General features: G+C 43.9%; 1 protein-coding gene across 1 annotated transcript; it reads right to left on the bottom strand.

Annotated features, from left to right (window-relative positions):
* Window positions 1-1,843: 1,843 nt before the first annotated feature.
* On the bottom strand, window positions 1,844-19,469 carry LOC132462591 (DENN domain-containing protein 2D-like). The gene is made up of 14 exons (XM_060058180.1): window positions 19,185-19,469; window positions 16,890-16,928; window positions 15,367-15,462; window positions 11,461-11,627; window positions 10,993-11,105; window positions 10,558-10,627; window positions 10,397-10,474; window positions 9,482-9,622; window positions 6,056-6,204; window positions 5,390-5,561; window positions 4,466-4,516; window positions 3,986-4,067; window positions 2,690-2,938; window positions 1,844-2,577 (listed from the first exon to the last, which is right to left on the bottom strand). Exons 1-14 carry the CDS (start codon window positions 19,246-19,248, stop codon window positions 2,513-2,515), a joined length of 1,536 nt encoding a protein of 511 aa, XP_059914163.1. The 5' UTR covers window positions 19,249-19,469; the 3' UTR covers window positions 1,844-2,512.
* Between the last annotated feature and the right edge of the window lie 981 nt (window positions 19,470-20,450).

Genomic DNA, 20,450 nt, shown 5'->3' with positions numbered 1-20,450 from the left:
TTACCCAGGGACGCGGGAAGTGGGGGTGCATAGGGTGCTGCAGCGGCCCCTGGCTGTAACTGTAAGTGAGAAAGTTTTCTGAACAAATCAATACTTTTTTATCTTTTTGCATAATTTTATCATACAACATGATTTTTCATTAAATTATTGACATCCACCCTTTTTACGATATTTATCATACTATCGGTACTATGCTGATTTTACATAAGCATGTTGGTGTTCAACATCTGTTGTAGTGAACATTCTAAAACTGGTCACAAAATAGACACGTTGAATGTTATCGTTTTGATTCTGGAATCCCGCACGTAAACTGGTTGGCAAAAAAAGAGCAAAGACGGGCGGTTCACTTGACGGAGAAACCACGTCACTTTCCTCATATCAGACAACTCGTAACTCTGGATGAAAATGAAGGCTTTCTGTTATTTTCACTTTCCTTTTAAACCTTTAGAAATAACCTCCTGAATCCTTGTCATAACGCTGTGTATAATCCCGGACCGCAACAGCTTGTCGTCATGTTGTTAGTGTGTGAAATTCAGCACAGTATCAGCCGAGTTGACTCTAATTTCCACATTGTTTACTTGCTAACGTTTGTGAATAACAGTGGCTAGTTGGCAGAACTCTTTTTACACACCAGTAGAGTGTTTATCAGAGCGGATCCCTGAATGTGACGTCACCCGTCATCTCGTCTCTGTAAACAATGGATGTTGCGCAGCATTTATTATGACGTCATTATATAGACTCTCTCTCAGCACCCCCCCCTCGGACTGACTTCCCACGTCCCTGCAATTTAGATAATTCTTAGGAAATTACCGAGGAAGGAATTCTACCAAGCTCCTTCATAGAGGAAGATGAAGACTCATTCCTCAATGTCTCCGTTGCCTATAATATATATATTTTTTTTTAAATAATTTCTTACATTTAGGCTATTCACCAGCCATTAGAAGTTGTTTCATTCCATTCTTTTATTTATTTTTAAGTAGTCTCACTTTTGCGCCAAGCGTTCAATCACCTCCAATCTCTGTAGTTAGAAAAATAGGAGAAGTGATCAACACATTGTGTCTTTAGCATAGCGTATATAGCCTTGACCTTAGCCTTTTCTATATTATTCAAATAATATACCACATTTTCCTTACTGAGTACCAACAAATTACAATGAGATGACATTTTAATAATAATATATAAAATCGGTAGTAGCCTACCAATGAAAAAGGCTACATTTATCAATAACGTAAGAGGATGGTATTAGTTAAAATTAAGAATATAATTATTCAAGAAGAAACGTAAGATTATAGTATTAGTTTCCGATTTAAAAATAAAACAATAAATTATCCAAGAAAATATGAGTATTCTTAAGATGTCTTTTGGCGATCAGCAAGTTTTCTTAACTTTCTTAAATCCAATCTTGAGAAAAATTACAACCGTTTCTTTTTCAAGATACTTAAGTGATCCAGCCCGATTGTTGCCCTTTGGCTACTGTTAGTGCTAAATCCATCTAGTAGGAGAAGCTGACCCTTTATCTTAATGACAGATGATACACATTTAGCCAGTCTCCCATGCTGGCCTTATTGTTCATTAATACTGTTGATAAACAAGCTACATTTATGCCTCGTGCCAAATACTAAAGTGAATCCATTTATGCCTAATCATCAATATTGCCATGTATTTAAGTTGGATAGCTGAAACTATTTTTACCAGACAATAACACTTCTTTGCAAGCCTGGTCGCCAACACTCGGTCAAATGTGTCATTTATCATTCTTGAGGCTCTTCTTTGCAAGCAAACTAATTTAAATGCCCAGCCTGAGTCTACGACACCCAAATATGCCAATCAAAAATGTCCCATATAAATCAAACATGTTTATTCATGACTGACGACAGTGGCTTGTCCCCATGCGATACAGTGATACGACAATATCAAACCTGACAGAAGTGCTACCCGGCGTCAGTTCGGTCTTTGGAGAAAAAAAACCAATAAAATGAGTTGAATTCTTAAAAATGAACACTACTTTTCCCATGTAATTGTACCTTTAAGACAGGAAAGAGCGCAAGCTAATCCTATGAGCTGTTCTTGTGTTAGCGCTCACCGCTAACAAAAGCTAACCGGGGCAACGCAACAGTCACATCATACACAAAGTGGTCTGATCCAACGATGGGTCGACAGGTTCATTCCTTCTTTTAAAATTAACCGCCCCTCTGACTCTAGATTAAAATCAATGGTAAAATAGCAGCTCAATTATCACTTTTTCTAGATTCATAAAAATACAATTAAAAGATACAGCGCTACAAACGCGTTCATAGGAGACATACAAAATCAATGAATCGTATTTACAGGCAACAATAATGGACTTAATTTAACTGTTTGTCCCAGATGTACACAGCTTATATTGGGAGTATGCATCGTTTCCTTGGGTCTGGTCCATGTTCCTTTATTCCAGGACCTACCTATGGAATAAACTGTTCCGGAGGCGATGTTAAATTATTTAATATGCCTTCAACTCTGTGGGCCGTAGGATTCACCGCTTCTTCTTCTCCGCTTTCCTATTATTCTGGTATTCCTGAATCTTCTGATGGAAAATTCCTGGGGTGATAAAAACACAAAAACACAGTTTGTCAGTCAACGCTTTCCAGGAAACATCCCTGATCTTCCCAACATTTGGAAAAGTATCGCACGCAGGTGCGCGCTGACGTACCTTGATGCGTCCCAGACTGTCGCTGCTCCGCCTCCTGGATGAAGATGTCGAACATCTGCGTCTGCATGAACTTCTTGACAAAGTGCCGGGTGGTGTTGCTCTTGATGGACTTGTAGAAGGCCCGGCTCTGGAACGTCCTGGGCGCCTCCGCCCCGCCACTCGAGGTCAGATACGAGGCGTAGTGGCCCACCGTCTTCACAAAGAAGCCCAGGAAGGCCTCGGACACCACCCGGTTCCACTCCTCCACGGCTGGAGTTAATAAATAAAACACATTATTAACTCACGGTATTCATGTTTCCAGTACAGAGCATCAATAACAGAAAATGAAAAATATAGATATCATTTTTTCCCCTTCAGCAGAGATCTAGGCCCACTGCATCAGACCTCGCGTTACTTTGAACAAGATTAAACTTTATTGATCCCAGATGGGAGATTTGTGTAAAGTTAGCTTTTTTTTTAACTAACTTTATAGCTGACATGTTTCCATTCAGAGGCTATCAATTTAGTGTGTGTGACTGTGTGACCGTTGGTGTTTGAAACTGTGTGTGCGTACGTGCCTGTGTATGTGTGCGCGGGACTGTTTGTGTGACACTGTGCGTGCATGTTCACTTTTGCCTGTATGTATGACTGTGTGTGCGTCTATGTGTGTGCGCATGTTTCTGTGTGTGTTGACTGTCTGTGCGTTTGATTGTTTTGCCTGCGTGTGAGACTGCGTGCAACTGTGTGTGTGTGTGTGTGTGTGTGTGTGTGTGTGTGTGTGTGTGTGTGTGTGTGTGTGTGTGTGTGTGTGTGTGTGTGTGTGTGTGTGTGTGTGTGTGTGTGTGTGTGTGTGTGTGTGTGTGTGTGTGTGTGTGTGAGCCTGTTGCTGTGTTACACTATCCATACTTCCATGAGTACACTTAAACGTAGTACACCATCTGCACTCACTAAGTGCGCTAATTTTCAGATGTCATCGTTGTTCCAAATTGAATACTCCGTGGTGCACTATCCGGAAATTACGATCACGACTGCCGCCGCGGCTTCTCACCCGCAATAAACATCCCGCTTTGAATGGTGAACTCTTTACGCCTAGCAGCTATAAAAGCTATAAAAACTACAAAAGAGCACAAAGTGTACGTCGATCCACACTTCGCGATTTGACTGTTTTGAGTACACTATCCGGGTCCTTTCAGTACACTTATTTTCGCCCGATCTGAATTGGAACGCCCTACGTACTCAAACTAAGGCTAGTAAGTACGGATAGTATGGATATTGGAACACAGCATGCGTGTGTGTTGTTGTGAGCACTTTACTAACTAGCTTTCTCCTTCTTGTTCTCCAGGGCCAGCAGGATCTCGTCATGCAGCTTTGGAGGTAAGATGGATCTCTCATCGCCGATCTGAAACACATGACCGGCATTTTGAGGATTTCCTCCAAGATTACCTTTTGAGGCATCTCAAAGTGTGATCTGAAACTCTAATTTTAGGTATCCCATTAAAATTTTCGAGTTTAATCAAGTAAATCAAGCATGTTTTCGTATGTCGTTCAAAGAAAAAGTGGTGTGAATAGGCTGAAAGGATGTCGGCTGATTGGCCCTTAGCCAATACTCCTCTGTTGATTAACGGATTAGGATAAACACACGAGCCACGTTTCATAGGGTGATGACACCTCAATCAACAGATGACGTCACTACTGTCGTGTCAACACTACACAATCAGATAAAAGTGTTCAGAGATCACATTTCGATGTTGCTTCCTGAATGACATTTTGATGTTACTAAACAGACGGCCGTCTTACTGAAGCGATGAACGTCTCTGTCCTGTTCTCCGACAAGTCAACCAGCAGCATCTGTGTGGAGCAGCAGAGTCACAAGGGACTGAATACACACAGGGGGAGAAGGAATAGTAATGTTGCTATCCATTTGTATGGTACACCGGTACGTCCGACCTGCTCTAGCGAGAACGTGACGTAATTTCCTGTATTGCAGCACTTCTAGCGTTCCCGTTTCACATTGGCTAGTCATTGTTATTGTTAGCTGTGTTAGCCTCTTTAGCAAACCAGCTCGAAAACAAACAACGCAACTTTACATTGTATTGCACGCACAGCAATGCATAAATTGGTGATCGGAATAAAGTAGGATTGCAATCAAATGTGTAAGAGCATTTCAAATCAATATAATGACGAACGTGGTACAAAATACAAAGAAAATAAATCTCTTTACTGGCGCAGCCATTTTTGTTGTCAAGAATAGCGAGTGGGACCGACCAAAAGGGGGTGTTCCTCTGGGAAATGCTGCAAGAAAGCTGGGAGATTTACAATTTACGACTAGAACGTACTGGCGTACCATACTAATGGATAGCACCATAAGCATGCATTCCGCTCCTTCATCGTGTGCGGAGTCCCTCTATGAAGGTCAAGATTCAACTGGGTTATCTTTTGTTTGGAAGTCTAAATCTGGAGATCCCTGATGGAAAAGAAAAGTAACGCAACTTGTTCTAGCTCACTGTTGAGGTAAACTTTGATATAATAATACTAAATAAAAGCTCTGGGTCCGATTTAGCTCCTCTGCACCTATTTATTGAACACTTTCACCCGTTCTCAGCCTCACTTCTAAGTCTCTTTGGTTCGTAACATCTGCCAAACCGATGACTTCATGCAGAACAAGTTCCTGCACGAGAAGCATGACTCTGGAGAGTTTCTTCTCCTACGGGAGAAACTCACGTCGCACTTGTCGTCGATCAAATCCACCATCTTCTTCTGGACCCCCAGCAGGTAGGGCGTGGGCGCCATGACAACGTCGATGAGGATGCTGGGCACGATGGAGATTAGGGTGTGCTGCCAGGTGAAGGGGTACAGCAGGGCCGAGACAGCATGGGCCACCTGGGACAACGTTCTGAAGACACACACACACACACACACACACACACACACACACACACACACACACACACACACACACACACACACACACACACACACACACACACACACACACACACACACACACACACACACACACACACACACACACACACACACACACACAGTGATTATTAGGCGAGTGCCGCATGCAGCGCTAAACTATTGTTATTTTATAGGCAAAAAAAATGGAGGTTATGATTCAACCCCCACATTTTCCCCTTGATCCGATACGATTATTCTTTTTGGAGCGATGTGATTGATCGAAAAAGGTAAACATTTCGAGCAATCTGATTGATCAAAAAAAAATGTCCTTTTGAGTGATCCGATTTTGCTTTTAGCTAAACAGATGGCTCGAAAAAAAGAATACTACGCATTCCAACCACGGTAAGAAAGCAATAACAAAACGGCTCCAGACACGCGTTGCGCACAGAGGTCGTTCCTCCGGAGACGGACGTGTTCTCCTACCCCAGCTCTTCGGCGATGAAGACGATCCTCCTCTCCAGGACGGCGGCGGCGAACACCAGCAGGATCTCTTGGTTGCTCAGACAGCCGCACAGCGTGGCGAAGTTCACGTGCTCCAGCCAGGAGTCCAGCGGGCGCGTCAACTTGATGATCTGGGAGGGGGGGGGGGGGGGGGGGGGGGAGGGAGACACCGTCGTAAGGTCTCCGGACACCTTAAATGAAGAGGCTTCCATGACACCAGACCGGAGACCTCCCCGTCACCAGAGACATCCAGCTAACTAGACCCAATACATCCAACTAACTAGACATCCAGCTAACTAGACATCAAGCTAACTAGACCCAATACATCCAGCTAACTAGACATCCAGCTAACTAGACATCAAGCTAACTAGACCCAATACATCCAGCTAACTAGACATCCAGCTAACTAGACATCAAGCTAACTATACCCAATACATCCAGCTAACTGGACACCAGCCAACCAGCTAACTAGAAATCCAGCTAACTAGACATCCAGCTAACTAGACATCCAGCTAACTAGACATCCAGCTAACTAGAAACCAGACATCCAGCGTACTAGACATCCAGCGAACTAGACATCCAGCAAACTAGAAACTAGACATCCAGCAAACTAGACATCCAGCTAACTAGACATCCAGCTAACTAGACATCCAGCAAACTAGAAACCAGACATCCAGCAAACTGTACACCAGACATCCATGTAAACTAGACATGAAACAGAGTTACCGAATGGCTCAAACATACAGTTAGCAGGTAGCCAAAAGCTAACCAACAAGGAAAGTGTTGACCCATCACAACAGAGAAAGCTCTATACTAGCCAACACCGGTTCTAGGACTCCCCATTTTGGGTGAGTATGACTGATTTGGGGATGTGCACACTGCACCCACAATTGTATACATCTATCCACAAGGCACGATTCGCATTTGTATTTATTTATAAAAAGCGTTTTTAGGGAAGCTTCCTGCCTATATCGCATCATTGATTGACTGGTGTTCAAGCCCCTACCAGACACGGACTGTCAGGTTGCCATTAAAGATCCCTCAAGTCCGTACTGAGCTAGGGAAAACTGCTTTTAGTTTTTTATGCCCCACCAGCCTGGAACACCCTGCAGCATGAGCTAGGTATTAACACCGTGGATCCATTCAACCTTTATTATTTATTTATTATGTTTTAATTGTCTCTTTGTGTTTTTCTTTCTGCTCTTACATTTTTTTGTCCTCTTTTATTTCTGTGAAATTTCCAAATCTATGAATCCTTTGTATTTCCTTTGTACTTTGTATTTCACTCAACATCATTGCAAATGAGGGCTTTGCCCTCAATGAATTTAAATGAAAATAAATAAAGTATGTTTTTGTATGTCGTTCAAAGAAAAGTGGTGTGAATAAGCCGAAAGGATGTCGGCTGTACTCCACTGTTTTATGAACGTCAACACCGAAGGATTAAACAAACAAGCCACGTTTCCTAGGGTGATTACGCCTCAAATCAACAGATCACGTCACTACTGTCGTGTCAACACTACGCGTAACACAATCAGATCCTGTTCGGATCCTTATGATGCTTCTCACAGTCTCGCTGATTAACTGCGCTCGCGCTGCACTATAACAGGTCGGCCTCCGCCTCCGCGCATCAAACCCTATTGTCCTCCTGTACACCTATTGACCCGTTCTTCCTGTTACTTCCCCCATGACCAACGATCCTCAGATATGGAAATAACGACAGGGAAAGTCCACAACAGGAAAATCCTTTCAGTATGGGGACAGGCCAAATGTTGATGGCAGAGTACATTATAGTAAACCGAAAGTTTCTTGCAAAGAAGATAAACCAGAACGCGACCTGTGGGCCGAGGCAATCACAAGCCCTTTAGGCTTACCCATTAAACAAAGAGTTTGCCCTTGTCTTCACTGTTAAACGGGTTGATAAGAGAGTGTCGCTGTTTGAATAGTGAAGGTGTGGCGAGGTCCGCGTACAGGCCCCTTATCCCGTATCAGGAGAGGCTCAGGTAGGCAGCCGCCGGCGTCAAAGAAACAGAGACCGGCGCGTTCATGGACCTTGTCGGAACCTGACATTCCGGGGAATTTTAGATCGACAAGAGGTCAGACTTATTTCAGAACATGTGTGACTCTTCGGATTTGGGCCTGAAATGACCTTACTATATTGTATTGCAACGACTAAAATGTCCCCTTTTTAAATAGCACCTTCCATTTCATTGATGATTTAGGCCCATTACGTTCGCTTTAAGTCAACTGAAGAAAGCCTTTAAATCAAACCATGTCTCCTTAGTTTTTGCTTGGAAATGGCAACGGCAGGTAGGATCAGGCCATTCTCTGCCTATCCCTGATCCCCGAGAGATCTCAAGTTACGGAAAAGAAAACCAACAGAAGCTGCAGATCAGGCTGCATGGCTTGCGATGCCAGTTTTGCTGAGTGTGCGAGTGCAGCACGGCGCGCCTGCTCTCAGACGTGTCTGAGCACGTCCTCCATTAGCCAACCTCTCTGAGGTCACCGCCCATCGCCAACTACAGGATAGACCTGTATTATCGTGTTACACTTTAGTACAGCCACTCAGGGAGGCGTTGCTTTGCCCTGCTAAAAATATGCCACCCAAGGGTGCGCGTGTGTGTGCGTGTGCGTGTGTGTGTTTTGGGAAGTGACATCTAATGATGATATTGTTTATTTTTTTAAATCGTTTTTATCACGCAATGAGAGCGAGATTTCGACGGGCTGCGTGGAAGCCTATCTGATTGAGAATCGCTGAACGTATCACTAAGTCCTTGGTGTTTATTTGATGTCGTCTCATAGGGCTGTAAACTGGACATGGTGTTATTGCAGGGAGATTGAGGCAATCATGGGTTCTAACGTAAAGTAGGTCTTAATCGTGTCCGGGCCATGAAAGCTCTCCCTTGGTCCTATCACGTTTAAATGTAACCTTTGACCTTCACTATCACGCAGGCACGAACACACACTGTAATGTTTACAGACAAACATCAAATAGAGGTGTGCAGACAGTTGGCAGCATTAATAGTGCCCTCCTTAATCACTGTCACTATGGATTCAAGTGGCTGCTAAATGAAAATAAAGCCAATCCTCATTTACAATAACTCCGGCGAAGACGCCTTACACCGCCATAACCGAACCACTATAAAAAAATACCACACATTCGGACAACCAGGGATACAGAATACAAAAAACGACAATAATTCAAAGCATAACTTTATGGTTCTGCGTCGGGTTTTAGTGAGCGGACCAATCACAGCCCTTGCTGCTGCGTTGCCTCGACGAATGATTACACGTCTCTGGGAGGTGCACGACGCAAGGAGGGTCCGCAAGGACGTAAGGGGTCCGTAAACCCTCTTGCGTTGCGTCGACGTGGAGCCATAACAAAGTGCGGAGTTGAGGTGTGAGCCTTACCTCGGTTCCGGACTCTGGGATGTGGCTCTTGATCTCCACGCTGTTCCCGGGGGCAGGGAACGGGGACTCCCTCAGCTTCTGCATGAAGGGGTAGATCATGGCCATGGACTTCTGCCGGCGCTTCTCCACCTCGTCGAAGATCTGCAGCCGAGAAGAGAGCGAAGCCGAGGAAGGACGGTTACGCTTTGCATCTTTAGGCGCTCATTTGGTCTTTGCACGGTTCTCAAGTGTTCTTTCGGATGTCCAAAGAGAAACACGACTAATTAAAAAAAGAAAGGAAAACACAGACTTACATTTTTTGGAACTGTTGTGGCCCAAGTAGAGGGATCTATCTTTGTACCCGTGTTGGTGTGTATGTACACATTTGAAAATAGTATAGTTATAAATAAATTACATTAAAAAGTATGTGTGCGTCTATTTGTTGTGCGTACTTCAATAAATTCAAGACATTACAGGAAGCGTTCTCAACAATAGCTTGAACGTGACACAGCTCTCGGCAACGTTTCGTGACAATGTAAAACCACCTTCAAAGTGTCTTGTTTGCCACATTGTGTTACAGATCAGGTAAAACTGGATTTCAGGGCAGGCAGAATGGAGCAGGGAGCCGTTTTGATCATCGAGTTGCAGGACAGACCAAATGATTTTACACTTTGTTACACATTCCTAGAACATATTTAGGGCACATCTATTACACATTATTTGTGAAGTAGCTGTATAAGCGGAGAACAGAGTAAACAATGGAGAAAAGAAAATTTCATAAAACAAATAGAATTACATTATTATTGTAATTATTTTTCAAATCTTCGAAACATAATGATTTGTAATGTAATGATTTTGTTTATTATTCTGAACGACTTTTTTAAAATCATAGGTAGTCCATTGTTTTCATGGATGATGTCACTTTGTTGACGGTACCTTGGAAAAGAGACCAAAACAGGCCAGTTTGCTGATGATGCAGTAAGCCTCTGGCGGGCACGCTTTGTTACCTTTGGGCTGAAATATGAAGGAAAGGTAGTCAATGATCTACAAGGTACACTATATACCCCATACACCTCTAGCATCATAAACATGCTCACCAATAACCTCCGGCAGTATCCGTTCTTCCTGCTGCCGTCCACCTCGGTCAGAACGAACGAGAACGTCTCGCTGCAAACGAGCACAACAACACAACACCACAAGGGGCGCTTTTAGTGTGAAAAGCACAGATTGTTACACGCAGCACGTTCACAGGAACACAGGTACAATACGAACAGCAGGATGCGCAGAGCGAGAGCTTGCAGTACGTGATAAACCCAGAAACCAAGTTTCAGCCAGAACGAATGAGAACGTCTCGCTGCAAACGAGCACAACAACGCAACACCACAAGGGGCGCTTTTAGTGTGAAAAGCACAGATTGTTACACATTCACGTGACCACAGGTACCGCACGATCAGCAGGATGCGCCGAGCGAGAGAGTGCAGAAGGTGAGAAAACCAGGGCATGCAGTGGCAACAGAATGAGTCGTGGCCCACCTCTGGTACTCTGTCATGGGGGCCCAGTCAATACCCTCAGGGAAGCAGAACAGAGTGATGGCTTTCAGGATCTTCTCCTCCTCTTCCTTCTGAGACCTCCCCATTCCGTCTCTCTGGAGGGAGGGAGGACAGACGCACGTTCATTGTTCTGAGGATCATTATTACCGATGGATTCATGAACAACGGAAAGTGTGGAGAGTTACTTCTTGGTTTCTGTTTCGTCAGGGGATTGTAACGAGGGGGTTTCTACAGTGGTATTCCCCCTCCTGCCCCTCTCCCCCCTCCTGCCCCCCTCCCCCCTCCTGCCCTCTTCCATCTCCTACCCCCCTCCCCCCTCCTGCCCTCTTCCATCTCCTACCCCCCTTCCCATCTCCCCCCTCTCCCCTCTCCCCCCTCCCCATATCTCCCCTCTCCCCCCTCCTGCCCTCTCCCCCTCCTCCCCCCTCTCTCTCCCCCCTCCCCCCTGACCTTGGGGAACTGGTAGGAGATCTGGGGCTCGTAGCCGCCGCCGCTCTTCACCAGGCTGACCACCACCAGGTACTCGAAGAAGTACTGGCCCCGGATGACGCGGGGCTCACGCTCCTGGGGCTCCGCGGGGCCCGGCTCCACCGGGGACTCCGGCACGTCTTTTAACCCTGGGGGAGGAGGGGGAGGAGGGGGAGGAGGGGGGGAGGAGGGGAAGGGGGGGAGCCGTCAGTCAAGCAGGCGCCCAACTTCTGCCTGAGAACTTCTTCTTTACTGTAAACATTACTTTTTAATTTCATTTGACCAATATTTTATCCTTTATACTTCCTTTATTTGAACCTTGTATATATTTGTGTAAATGACAATAGAGCTGACTTTAGCCTCCTTAAGTACTTTGATCCTGATTGCACATCGATTCATTGCATTGTGGCAACTTCTAGCCTACATTATCGTTGTTATTACTTTTATTATTATTAACAATAATATGGTTGCCATTATTAACGTAGTCTCAAATGTATGATTGGTACTTCTTTTATTGTTTTATGTTTTTTGTTTTATCTTGGTTTTTTATAGCACTTTGGTCAATTGTTAGTTTTTTTAAATGTGCTTTACAAATACATTTACATTACATTAACTTTGACTTTTGACCTTTTGACTTGCACCCGCACACATATACAATCTCAAAACATTCAAATGGTAACTTCCTCTTCCTCTGAACGTGTTTTTAAGTGTGGTAAACTCGTCAATGCTTGCAGGTTTCAACATTTTAACCAACAAGACCGACATGTTTCCGCTCGGCAGCTCGGCGGTGGCCCTGCAATGGGGCCGGCGGGTATCGCAAGCGTGGAGTGATCCAACGGCAGACGAGAGACACAACACTGCCGTTATCATGCAAGCCCATTTCAGTACCCATCACCCTCCTAGCCCTTCCTGGAAGGAGGGATCCGTCTTCTGTGTCACTTCTCCAGGTTTCTCTTGTCTCGGTTTTGGAGGGCTAGGCGTTAAGGGGGTTCATGTAACGTGGATTGGTGAAGCTGTGTCACTTTCTATGGTGGTTGTTCAGTGTCAAAGTGTGTATCATCGCACCCTCAAGATGAAAACAGAATACAAAAATAAGAAAAATTAAACACAACGTTGTTGGGCATAACAAATGAGTGTGTACTCCAGCAGTACACACATGCAACACCAGTCCACACTAGAGCCCTGTTTTAGGGACTAGGGTGTTTCCGCACACAGTCCACCTGATAAAAGCATCTGCTAAATGGCTAACTAGTAAATAGTCCAAACCACATATAGCATAGTGCATAGACACGTGCTATGCTAAATTACTTGTGCATTTCTTCAATACAGCATACCCTGTGTGATTGATGCAGTTTAGGCAGCAGGCCGACGGTATGGGTTGGAAAAATAAAGAAACGAATAAAATAAAAATAGATCCAGCAATATCAGGATATTTGCGCAGAGTGCGGCACCGAACTGGCTTTCTCGGTCTCCAAGCACGGTCTCCAAACCACGCTTGGGAGACCAAGCAGAAGATGTTGATGCTCCCGCCCACAAGCTCAAGACTTAAATACGTCAGCGCGACACGGGACACTGCACACGAGACGCCCCAGCGGTCCCCCGAGCAACTGCCATCAGCGCAGCGCTGCTCTCTCCCGAAGTGAGGAGCGCAGATAAAGGGTTTCAGCATGTCAAATTTAAGTCCTTTTTAAGACCTTATTAATACCACCTTGAATGAAATTTAAGACCTAAAGCACGCGATGGTGGGGGTTGGCAACAGACGCGAGCCAACTTCGGAAACGGACGCTTTCCAGCCAACTGTCCTTGAATTTGCTACCTACCCATTGTCGCAGACTAGCTAGCAAGCACGCAGATAATCGTTTATGTATGCAGCTAGCAAGAAAGAAGCCTCTCTACATGTCCTTCCTAAAAAGTCCCACGAGAAAAAAATAAAATAAAAATAGTCCTGCCCTGACCAATTAAGACCTTGAGTTACAGTATTTAAGACCAGCATAAGACATTTGTAACGAATTTAAGACTTTTTAAGGCCTTACATTTAGAAACATGAATTTAAGACTTTTTAAGACTTTATAAGGATGCGCGGACATCCTGAGATATCCACACACCCTGAACGAGACGGATATTGGGAACGGCGAAGGAAACGGTCTGTTCCTTAAAGTCAAGGAAAGTGGCGCCCCAAGGTGATGTGTGAGGAGGAGTCCCGCTCTGTCACTTGTAGCACCGCGAGCTCGTACAGCTGTAGAACGTCGAAGAAGGGAAGGAAGGAGGAACCGATGCAGCAGAACATCTCGCACAAGACCAGGAACGCCAGGAGGAATCGGCCGGTAGCTTCGGCCGAAGGATTCGGAATCCCCTGCCAAGCTGAGGAGGTCATGTGGGCTAGTGTGCGTGCCCGGTCGGACTCCTGGTGGAACATTATCTGCCATAGCTGAGGAGGAGAGGAGCCTATGAAAGGAATTCACACCACTGGTGCTCACAGAAGACCCACCAAGCTGGTGGAGAACACGTGACGGACATCCTTTCCTGGCCCAAAGAGACATTTTGTACCCCCGGTAATAGCGTTACAGCAAACATGGCCACCCCACAAAGGAGCACTCGCAGCGTATTGATTAGCAGTTTTGATCAGATCAGTCAGTCAATCTGTTGTTTAAGAGTACTCTGTTCCAGCAGCAAACAGTACCACATTCTATTTGTTTGAATTTAAGAGTACATGTTGAATATAAATAGTACTACAACAGCACAGTAGTCTACACACGTTTTGCAATACAATCTTTTTTATTTTATTGCAATAATAACGTTTACCGATAAGTATTGTGATAATATAATATTGTGAGACCTCTTGTGATTCCCATCCCTACCGACTGTCATGAGAAAAGTATGCTATGCCCATGTTTTAAATCATTATTTATTTAATTAATTGAAACACATGTTAAACTGGGTTAGGGTTTTCCCCCGTAATCCCTACACGGTAAAGAGAAAGGGAGGGGTTCAGGCCAGGAATGACAACAGCTGATGCAAAAGAGGAAGAGAAACCAACAGAAAGAGCCCTTTTAACAACATACATTCAACCAGTTTTTACTGCTGCTGTCCTTGGTATGACTGCATGTTGGTATACAAATGCCTGCCAACCAATGGAATAAAAACATTTAAGTACTGAGCACCCTTTGAAACACTTCTTATAAATCTTTTTCACCTTCTCGCTTTCATCTGAGGGCGTATCTTTATAATTTTTTCATTTATATTTTATGCATTTATATTACATCTGATTACTCTTCTCTTCCTCTTTTTAACTGTCTTTCGCAAGTTATTTTGGACTACTTTGACTTGTAGACCAGTGAAATTGTGTAACCGAAATGGCTTGTCCTTCCCCACCACGATGTAATAATGTCTTTATCCATCAGTTTTTAGGTCTTTGTATCGGAATTGTATCGTCTTTTAAAGCACTTTGAAAATGTGCTAAAAAGTGCTACACATAATTATTAATAATAGTGAAAGAAATGCTAAAAAGTGCTATAGACAGTATTATTATTCCAATTAATATCAATAATATTATAATTGACATCGTCATGATTCCTTTGTGAAAGAGGAAGCTCTGCCTCCATGCGAATGCTAATCTGGTCATCGCAGACAGGTGTTTGGGGCGGCTGAGGACGTAGAGCGGGTTGGCTGGTAACCGCAAGGTTGCTAGTTCAATCCCGACGAGCTGGCTGTCAACTTTGCATGGCTGACTCCGCCATCGGTGTGTGTACGAACGGGTGATTGTGAGGCAGTATTGTGAAGCGCTTTGGGTGGCCACTGGTTACAGAAAAAGCGCTATATAAATGCAGTCCATTTACCATTTAAGGGCTAGCCACTGGCCAGCGTCTGGCTAGCTGTGGTGTTACTCACGGTCTTTCTTGCCGTGCCGGAAGGAGGACCACAGAGTGCTGAGTCGCTTCATGCCGCTTCTCTCTGCGGCGGGTTCATCGTGGGATGAATGACTTCCTGTAAAGACAGAGCAACAACACGCCCGGCTCAACAAAAGGTTGATGAAGTAGAAGCCCCGTCAGGGTTTAGCTCCAGAACTGCTGAGTTCACTCATCTTATTATTTAAACTTCCCCGATAAGGAAGTGATGAATTAATGGCCCTAGAATTTTCATGATGAGATTATTCTTTGATTTAATTCAACTTCTATGCTATATTTGTGTACACTTTAAACAACATTTTACCTTCCCGTCTGAGGCTCATTCAGATATTTGAGTAGTTTCATATCCTTTCACATTTTCCGATATCTCTGAATGGTTGATTTATAAAGACTCCTCCTCCCCCCCCCCCCCCCCCCCTCTGAACTGCACCAGGACACACCAAACCTTGACCTATATCGAACCATCTCTGACCTAATAATGGAGGTTTAACTCAACCTGCCAAAAACATTATACCTAAAAATAACCCTCCAGCAAATAATCACATATAATCCAGTTGGTACACAATGGAAACGATAACGAATAGAAATAACCCATATAGGTATAGTGTCAAATTTCACTGTTGTTGGGGTGTTTTAAATGTCAAACGCAACACACTTCATAGCAACCGGCTCATAGCAACCCAGCTCTGTCGAAGACGCTGCCAGTAACCTATTCGTCTGCGTAAACAACAGTAAACAGAGCGAGCGCTGAACCAAAACATTATCCAAATCCAACTTGTTCAAACCAAAACACATAACACTGTTTTTAGAATATTGTAACGGTCTTGTTAGTGAGATATAATAATGGTTAATGGTGGCAATGGGGGTGAAAAATACCATGGCACTGCACTTGGCTTTTGGAAACTTTTAAACTTCTAACACAGACCTCCGGTCACAGTTAGTTTGGTTGGGTGAGGAGTGTACTTATCTTGGCCCGAGTTTAAAATGTGTAGATAGCTGATAGATATCATTTATCAGCCAGCCTGCTGGGTTTAGAGGAATTGAAACGGCTTTCTCCTCACCACTGATCCGCTTTCACTTTCTGAACTGGCCAGGAGGATTTAGTGTACGACTGGTATCCTGTGAAACAGGTTTATTGTTTACCGAGGGCCAGGATAGTCTAGAGCGGTCAGGCTGTTTGGCTCCCAGCCAAAAAAGGTTAAGAGTTTGAACCCGAATGTCCGCAGTCTACCTATGGGCGCCCTTGAGCAAGTTCATGGCCTAACTCCACACTGCTCCTAAGATGGAATAGAATAGAATTTATTGTTGTCATTGCACATGTTACAGTGCAACGAAATTACCAGTTACATTCCGTCCAAGAAACATAAAAGACAGTGTGGGGAGACAGGACGGAGAGACTGTCTCCCCACAAGATCCTTAAAGACCTGTGTCTTTGGGATACAGGTCTAGGCTTTGGGATAAAACTGAACTTTTCTACTGAACGATATCACAGTGAGGTCTCCTTACCATCCCCGTGATCCATCAGCTGCATCTTGGGCTGCACACCTGGAAACAACAGAGGGGTTCAGGGAAGTTGGCGGCAGATAATGGGAAAGCTGAATATATATATGATGCATTCTTTAAAATGACATCATAAATGTATCATAATATATCATCTAATAATCTCATTGTGCACCAAGTGTGCTGCTGTGTACACCAGAGTGAATCATTACCCCCAAAGTCTTCCGAGTTTTTACAGAGAAAGGCAGGAAAATCGAAGAATTGTTTTACAGCCCAGTTCCAAGATCCGTCTTTTATTGTTAAACCTCCTCTCTTCTCTCCAAAGAAAGAGAAGAAGTGCCAGGCCCGTTCAGGGTCCCAGAGGAGGCCACCACCTGACTCACAACGTAAGGTCCGGCGTTTGATTCCCAATTGACTCAACCAGATGCCTTTAACGTGACTCGGCGGATCGACCGTTCTTGACTGCTCATTGCGCTGCCTGGATTTACATCCTGGTGCTGAATTGCGACATGAAGATTCCTGAAGTCAGAACCACTAAACCAAAACAAGACGGTGAGAATATTAACATTCACAGCTGTTCCCGATTCTTCCTCCTGGGGGGGGGGGGGGGGGGGGGGGGTTACATATATAAATGTGCATATATATGTATTTACATTTATATACACATTTATATATTAATATATAGACACACGGATAAATCAAAGAAGATAATAAGCATAAACTGTAAGTATATATATATATATATATATATATATATATACACACACATAAACTTTTCCTTCAATATCCTCCTATTGCCTCCTCAGACCTCCTCAGGGGAGCATTGGGGCTTAACAGGCTGAAAATAGTGGCTGAAACATCTGCAAGAACTTTGTGATACAACCGAGTGAGTCAGCCTGCACCAGGATCCATGAGCAGCCGTTCACAACACAAGAACCTTGTTTACTTTGTTCTCATGGGGGGGGGTTGCAGCCTGTCGACTTATTAAAGTGTGTGTGTGTGTGTGTGTGTGTGTGTGTGTGTGTGTGTGTGTGTGTGTGTGTGTGTGTGTGTGTGTGTGTGTGTGTGTGTGTGTGTGTGTGTGTGTGTGTGTGTGTGTGTGTCGAAGTCTAGAGAACCTAATATTCATACAAAATATACCTCGATTGATTACCTTCCCCGGACACATATCTATCTGATAGAATACTACCTAAATGTTTCATGAATCGTGGTTAGCTCATTTAAATATTTATCGGCTGTGAACACTGCGCTCGTTGCCTCACTAGGACCCATAGTGAACGTCAGCTCTCCCCGGGGCTATAAAACATGTTACAACATCTCTGGCAGCGGTGTCTCCTAAATCTCTGGCAGCAGCCTCACCGTTTCTCCCTGCCTTCTAGAAACGTAGGCTTCTGAAATAAGTAGCGCTTTCTACGTTGTTACGTTCGGTGGTAGAAAGAACAGGGTTTTGTTCGAACGGTTGATGTTTTAAGAAGGCCTGTTGCTTTGTGACAGTGGAGCAAAGGTTGGGGTTTTCCTCCGGTGTGTATTAAGCTGCAACATTCCACGGTCCAATGAGGCATAATGTGGCCTAGATACTAGAGACGGTCGGCTGCTCAGCCCTCCATGAATAGATACCAGAAATGTCCTACAACCAGACATTTACGTCTCTCTTAAAGGAAACGTTTTTCATAAACTGGCTTTTAAGTTATGCTGGTGTTTAATCGCTGGTTTTCTTCTGCTTTTCTACATTGTAAAGCACTTTGTAAACCTTGTTTTGAAGAGGGTTCTTTTTATTTACATGCATACATACCCATCTTATCTTAACACACAACTAAAAAAAAAAGGTCGAGCCAATACACTAATCGATAATTTTGAGGGTATCCGCCGTGTAAACAGTGGGTGCATCAGGGGCCGCCTCACGTGGGCCACTATTGATTGTGAACGGTGACCTTCCTGTCAAACCTGTGCGTCAAACACTCTCATTACAGATACAAAAATCAACACAAAAAGTGAGCTATCCCCCCCCCCCCCCCCCCCCCCCCCCCAAAAAAAGTTTGGGTTCACGTTCACGGAAAACAGGTTTACGGGAGAGCTCTATGCTCGGCGTGTGTGGAAGGGGTCAACTTGTCCGCGGTGCACTTGTCCCAAGATTGCCTACTCAGGCAAAATAGGAGATAGTGCAAAGTAAAACTTTGTCAACTTGGTTGCCCACTAGAGTCCGTGTAGTGCGTTCACCATACAACCTCGAAAACAGACCCCATCAGAAAACATAGATGTAAAAGTATAATGGTAGGCTATTGGGTTTATTTCTATACTCACTCAATCGGCTGTGAGGATCAGTCGTGTGTTCTTTCGGAGCTCTCCGCTTCACATCTTCACTCATTTTCACCCTCCACCACTTTCGTTTTCCAAACGCAATGTCTCGTAGAAAGGCGACCAGTCTCCCATCAGATTGAACTTATTTTGAAGACAGAAGTTCGGCCGTCCTTCCACAGTGTTGGAAACGTGAATCCTTGACAACTCGATCACATTAGGGAAAACGCGGCTCTTGCTTTCACTCCGCGAAGCACGACGCTCACCAGTGGAGTCTGTTAGGGACCGTCTAAAAAGAGTAGACTGCGAGTAGCACGCATTAAATTCGAGGTAGATGTAATTCAAATGAAAGTGTTACTTTATTTCACTCTGATTAAATACGATCCATTGATCTAATCAAAAGGGCTCGATTATGAGTAGCAAAGACTCTTCTATACATTGTAAACATTTAAAATAATTATTTAAATTGTATTATAGCAGGCCTATCTACCAAGTGATATTTCTAGCAGGCTAGTATTGTCCTTTATTTTTTTCTCGCCCGTATGTGAATTATTTAGGAATAATAAATTCAGACTAGTCATTAAATCTCTGGTCATAGTGTTGTATTGTGGTTGTTCTTTGTGTTAGGCGTTGTGTAACCCTAACCCTAACCCTTTTTTTAAACATTCACTATAAAGCCGGTTGTACATGGATGGCTACATTATTATTATCCAGCCAATGATATCCCTATGATATCTCCCGGCAAAGTCTAATTTCACTCAGTAGGAAATGTTTGTAATCCTATCTTTGAGCCTTTTTTGCAGGAAACGAAATCAAGGGGCAAAGTACAAAATAATTTGTGTTATTGTGTCTACTTGGTTATTTATTAACTGGACATTTGTGCAGATGGATAGTGATACCAAACCCATTCAAGTAATATGTAATTCATTATATTAGTCTGTTGATGTTCAAATGTACGCCGATCTTAGATAAAAGCTATAGCTTAAATCATATGCAAATTAGCCAGAATCCTATTTTGGAATGGTTGATTTCTAAATGTAGCCTGAATAATTAATAATGAATTGTTCCATTAAAATGCGAGCTTATTGATCTAGTTGGTTGTATCTGCAACTAATCAACTGCCATTTATTTGGCACGCTTATAGGAATCAATCAAAAAGGTTTATCTTTAGATAGAAGACATGGCTTGGTTGGTTGAATGAGTCGCTACAAGTGTCCTTCTAGCGCTGTTTGCACCACCTGCTGGATATATGCGGTACTAACGACACTCCCT

Source organism: Gadus macrocephalus, chromosome 1 (genome assembly GCF_031168955.1).
Source record: "Gadus macrocephalus chromosome 1, ASM3116895v1".
Lineage (NCBI taxonomy): Eukaryota > Metazoa > Chordata > Actinopteri > Gadiformes > Gadidae > Gadus > Gadus macrocephalus.
The sequence above is the reverse complement of the archived record's forward strand: the minus strand, read 5'-3'. Positions and strand labels throughout refer to the sequence as shown.

What these genes read in the sequence shown, in the direction of transcription:
- LOC132462591 (XM_060058180.1), bottom strand. Translation starts at nt 19,248, where the DNA reads ATGAGTGAAGATGTGAAGCGGAGAGCTCCGAAAGAACACACGACTGAT. An exon ending in TGATCCTCACAGCCGATTGA is followed by an intron (nt 16,929 to 19,184) that starts GTGAGTATAGAA and finishes TGTTGTTTCCAG; the next exon opens with GTGTGCAGCCCAAGATGCAG. An exon ending in CCCATGACAGAGTACCAGAG is followed by an intron (nt 10,628 to 10,992) that starts GTGGGCCACGAC and finishes GCTCGTTTGCAG; the next exon opens with CGAGACGTTCTCGTTCGTTC.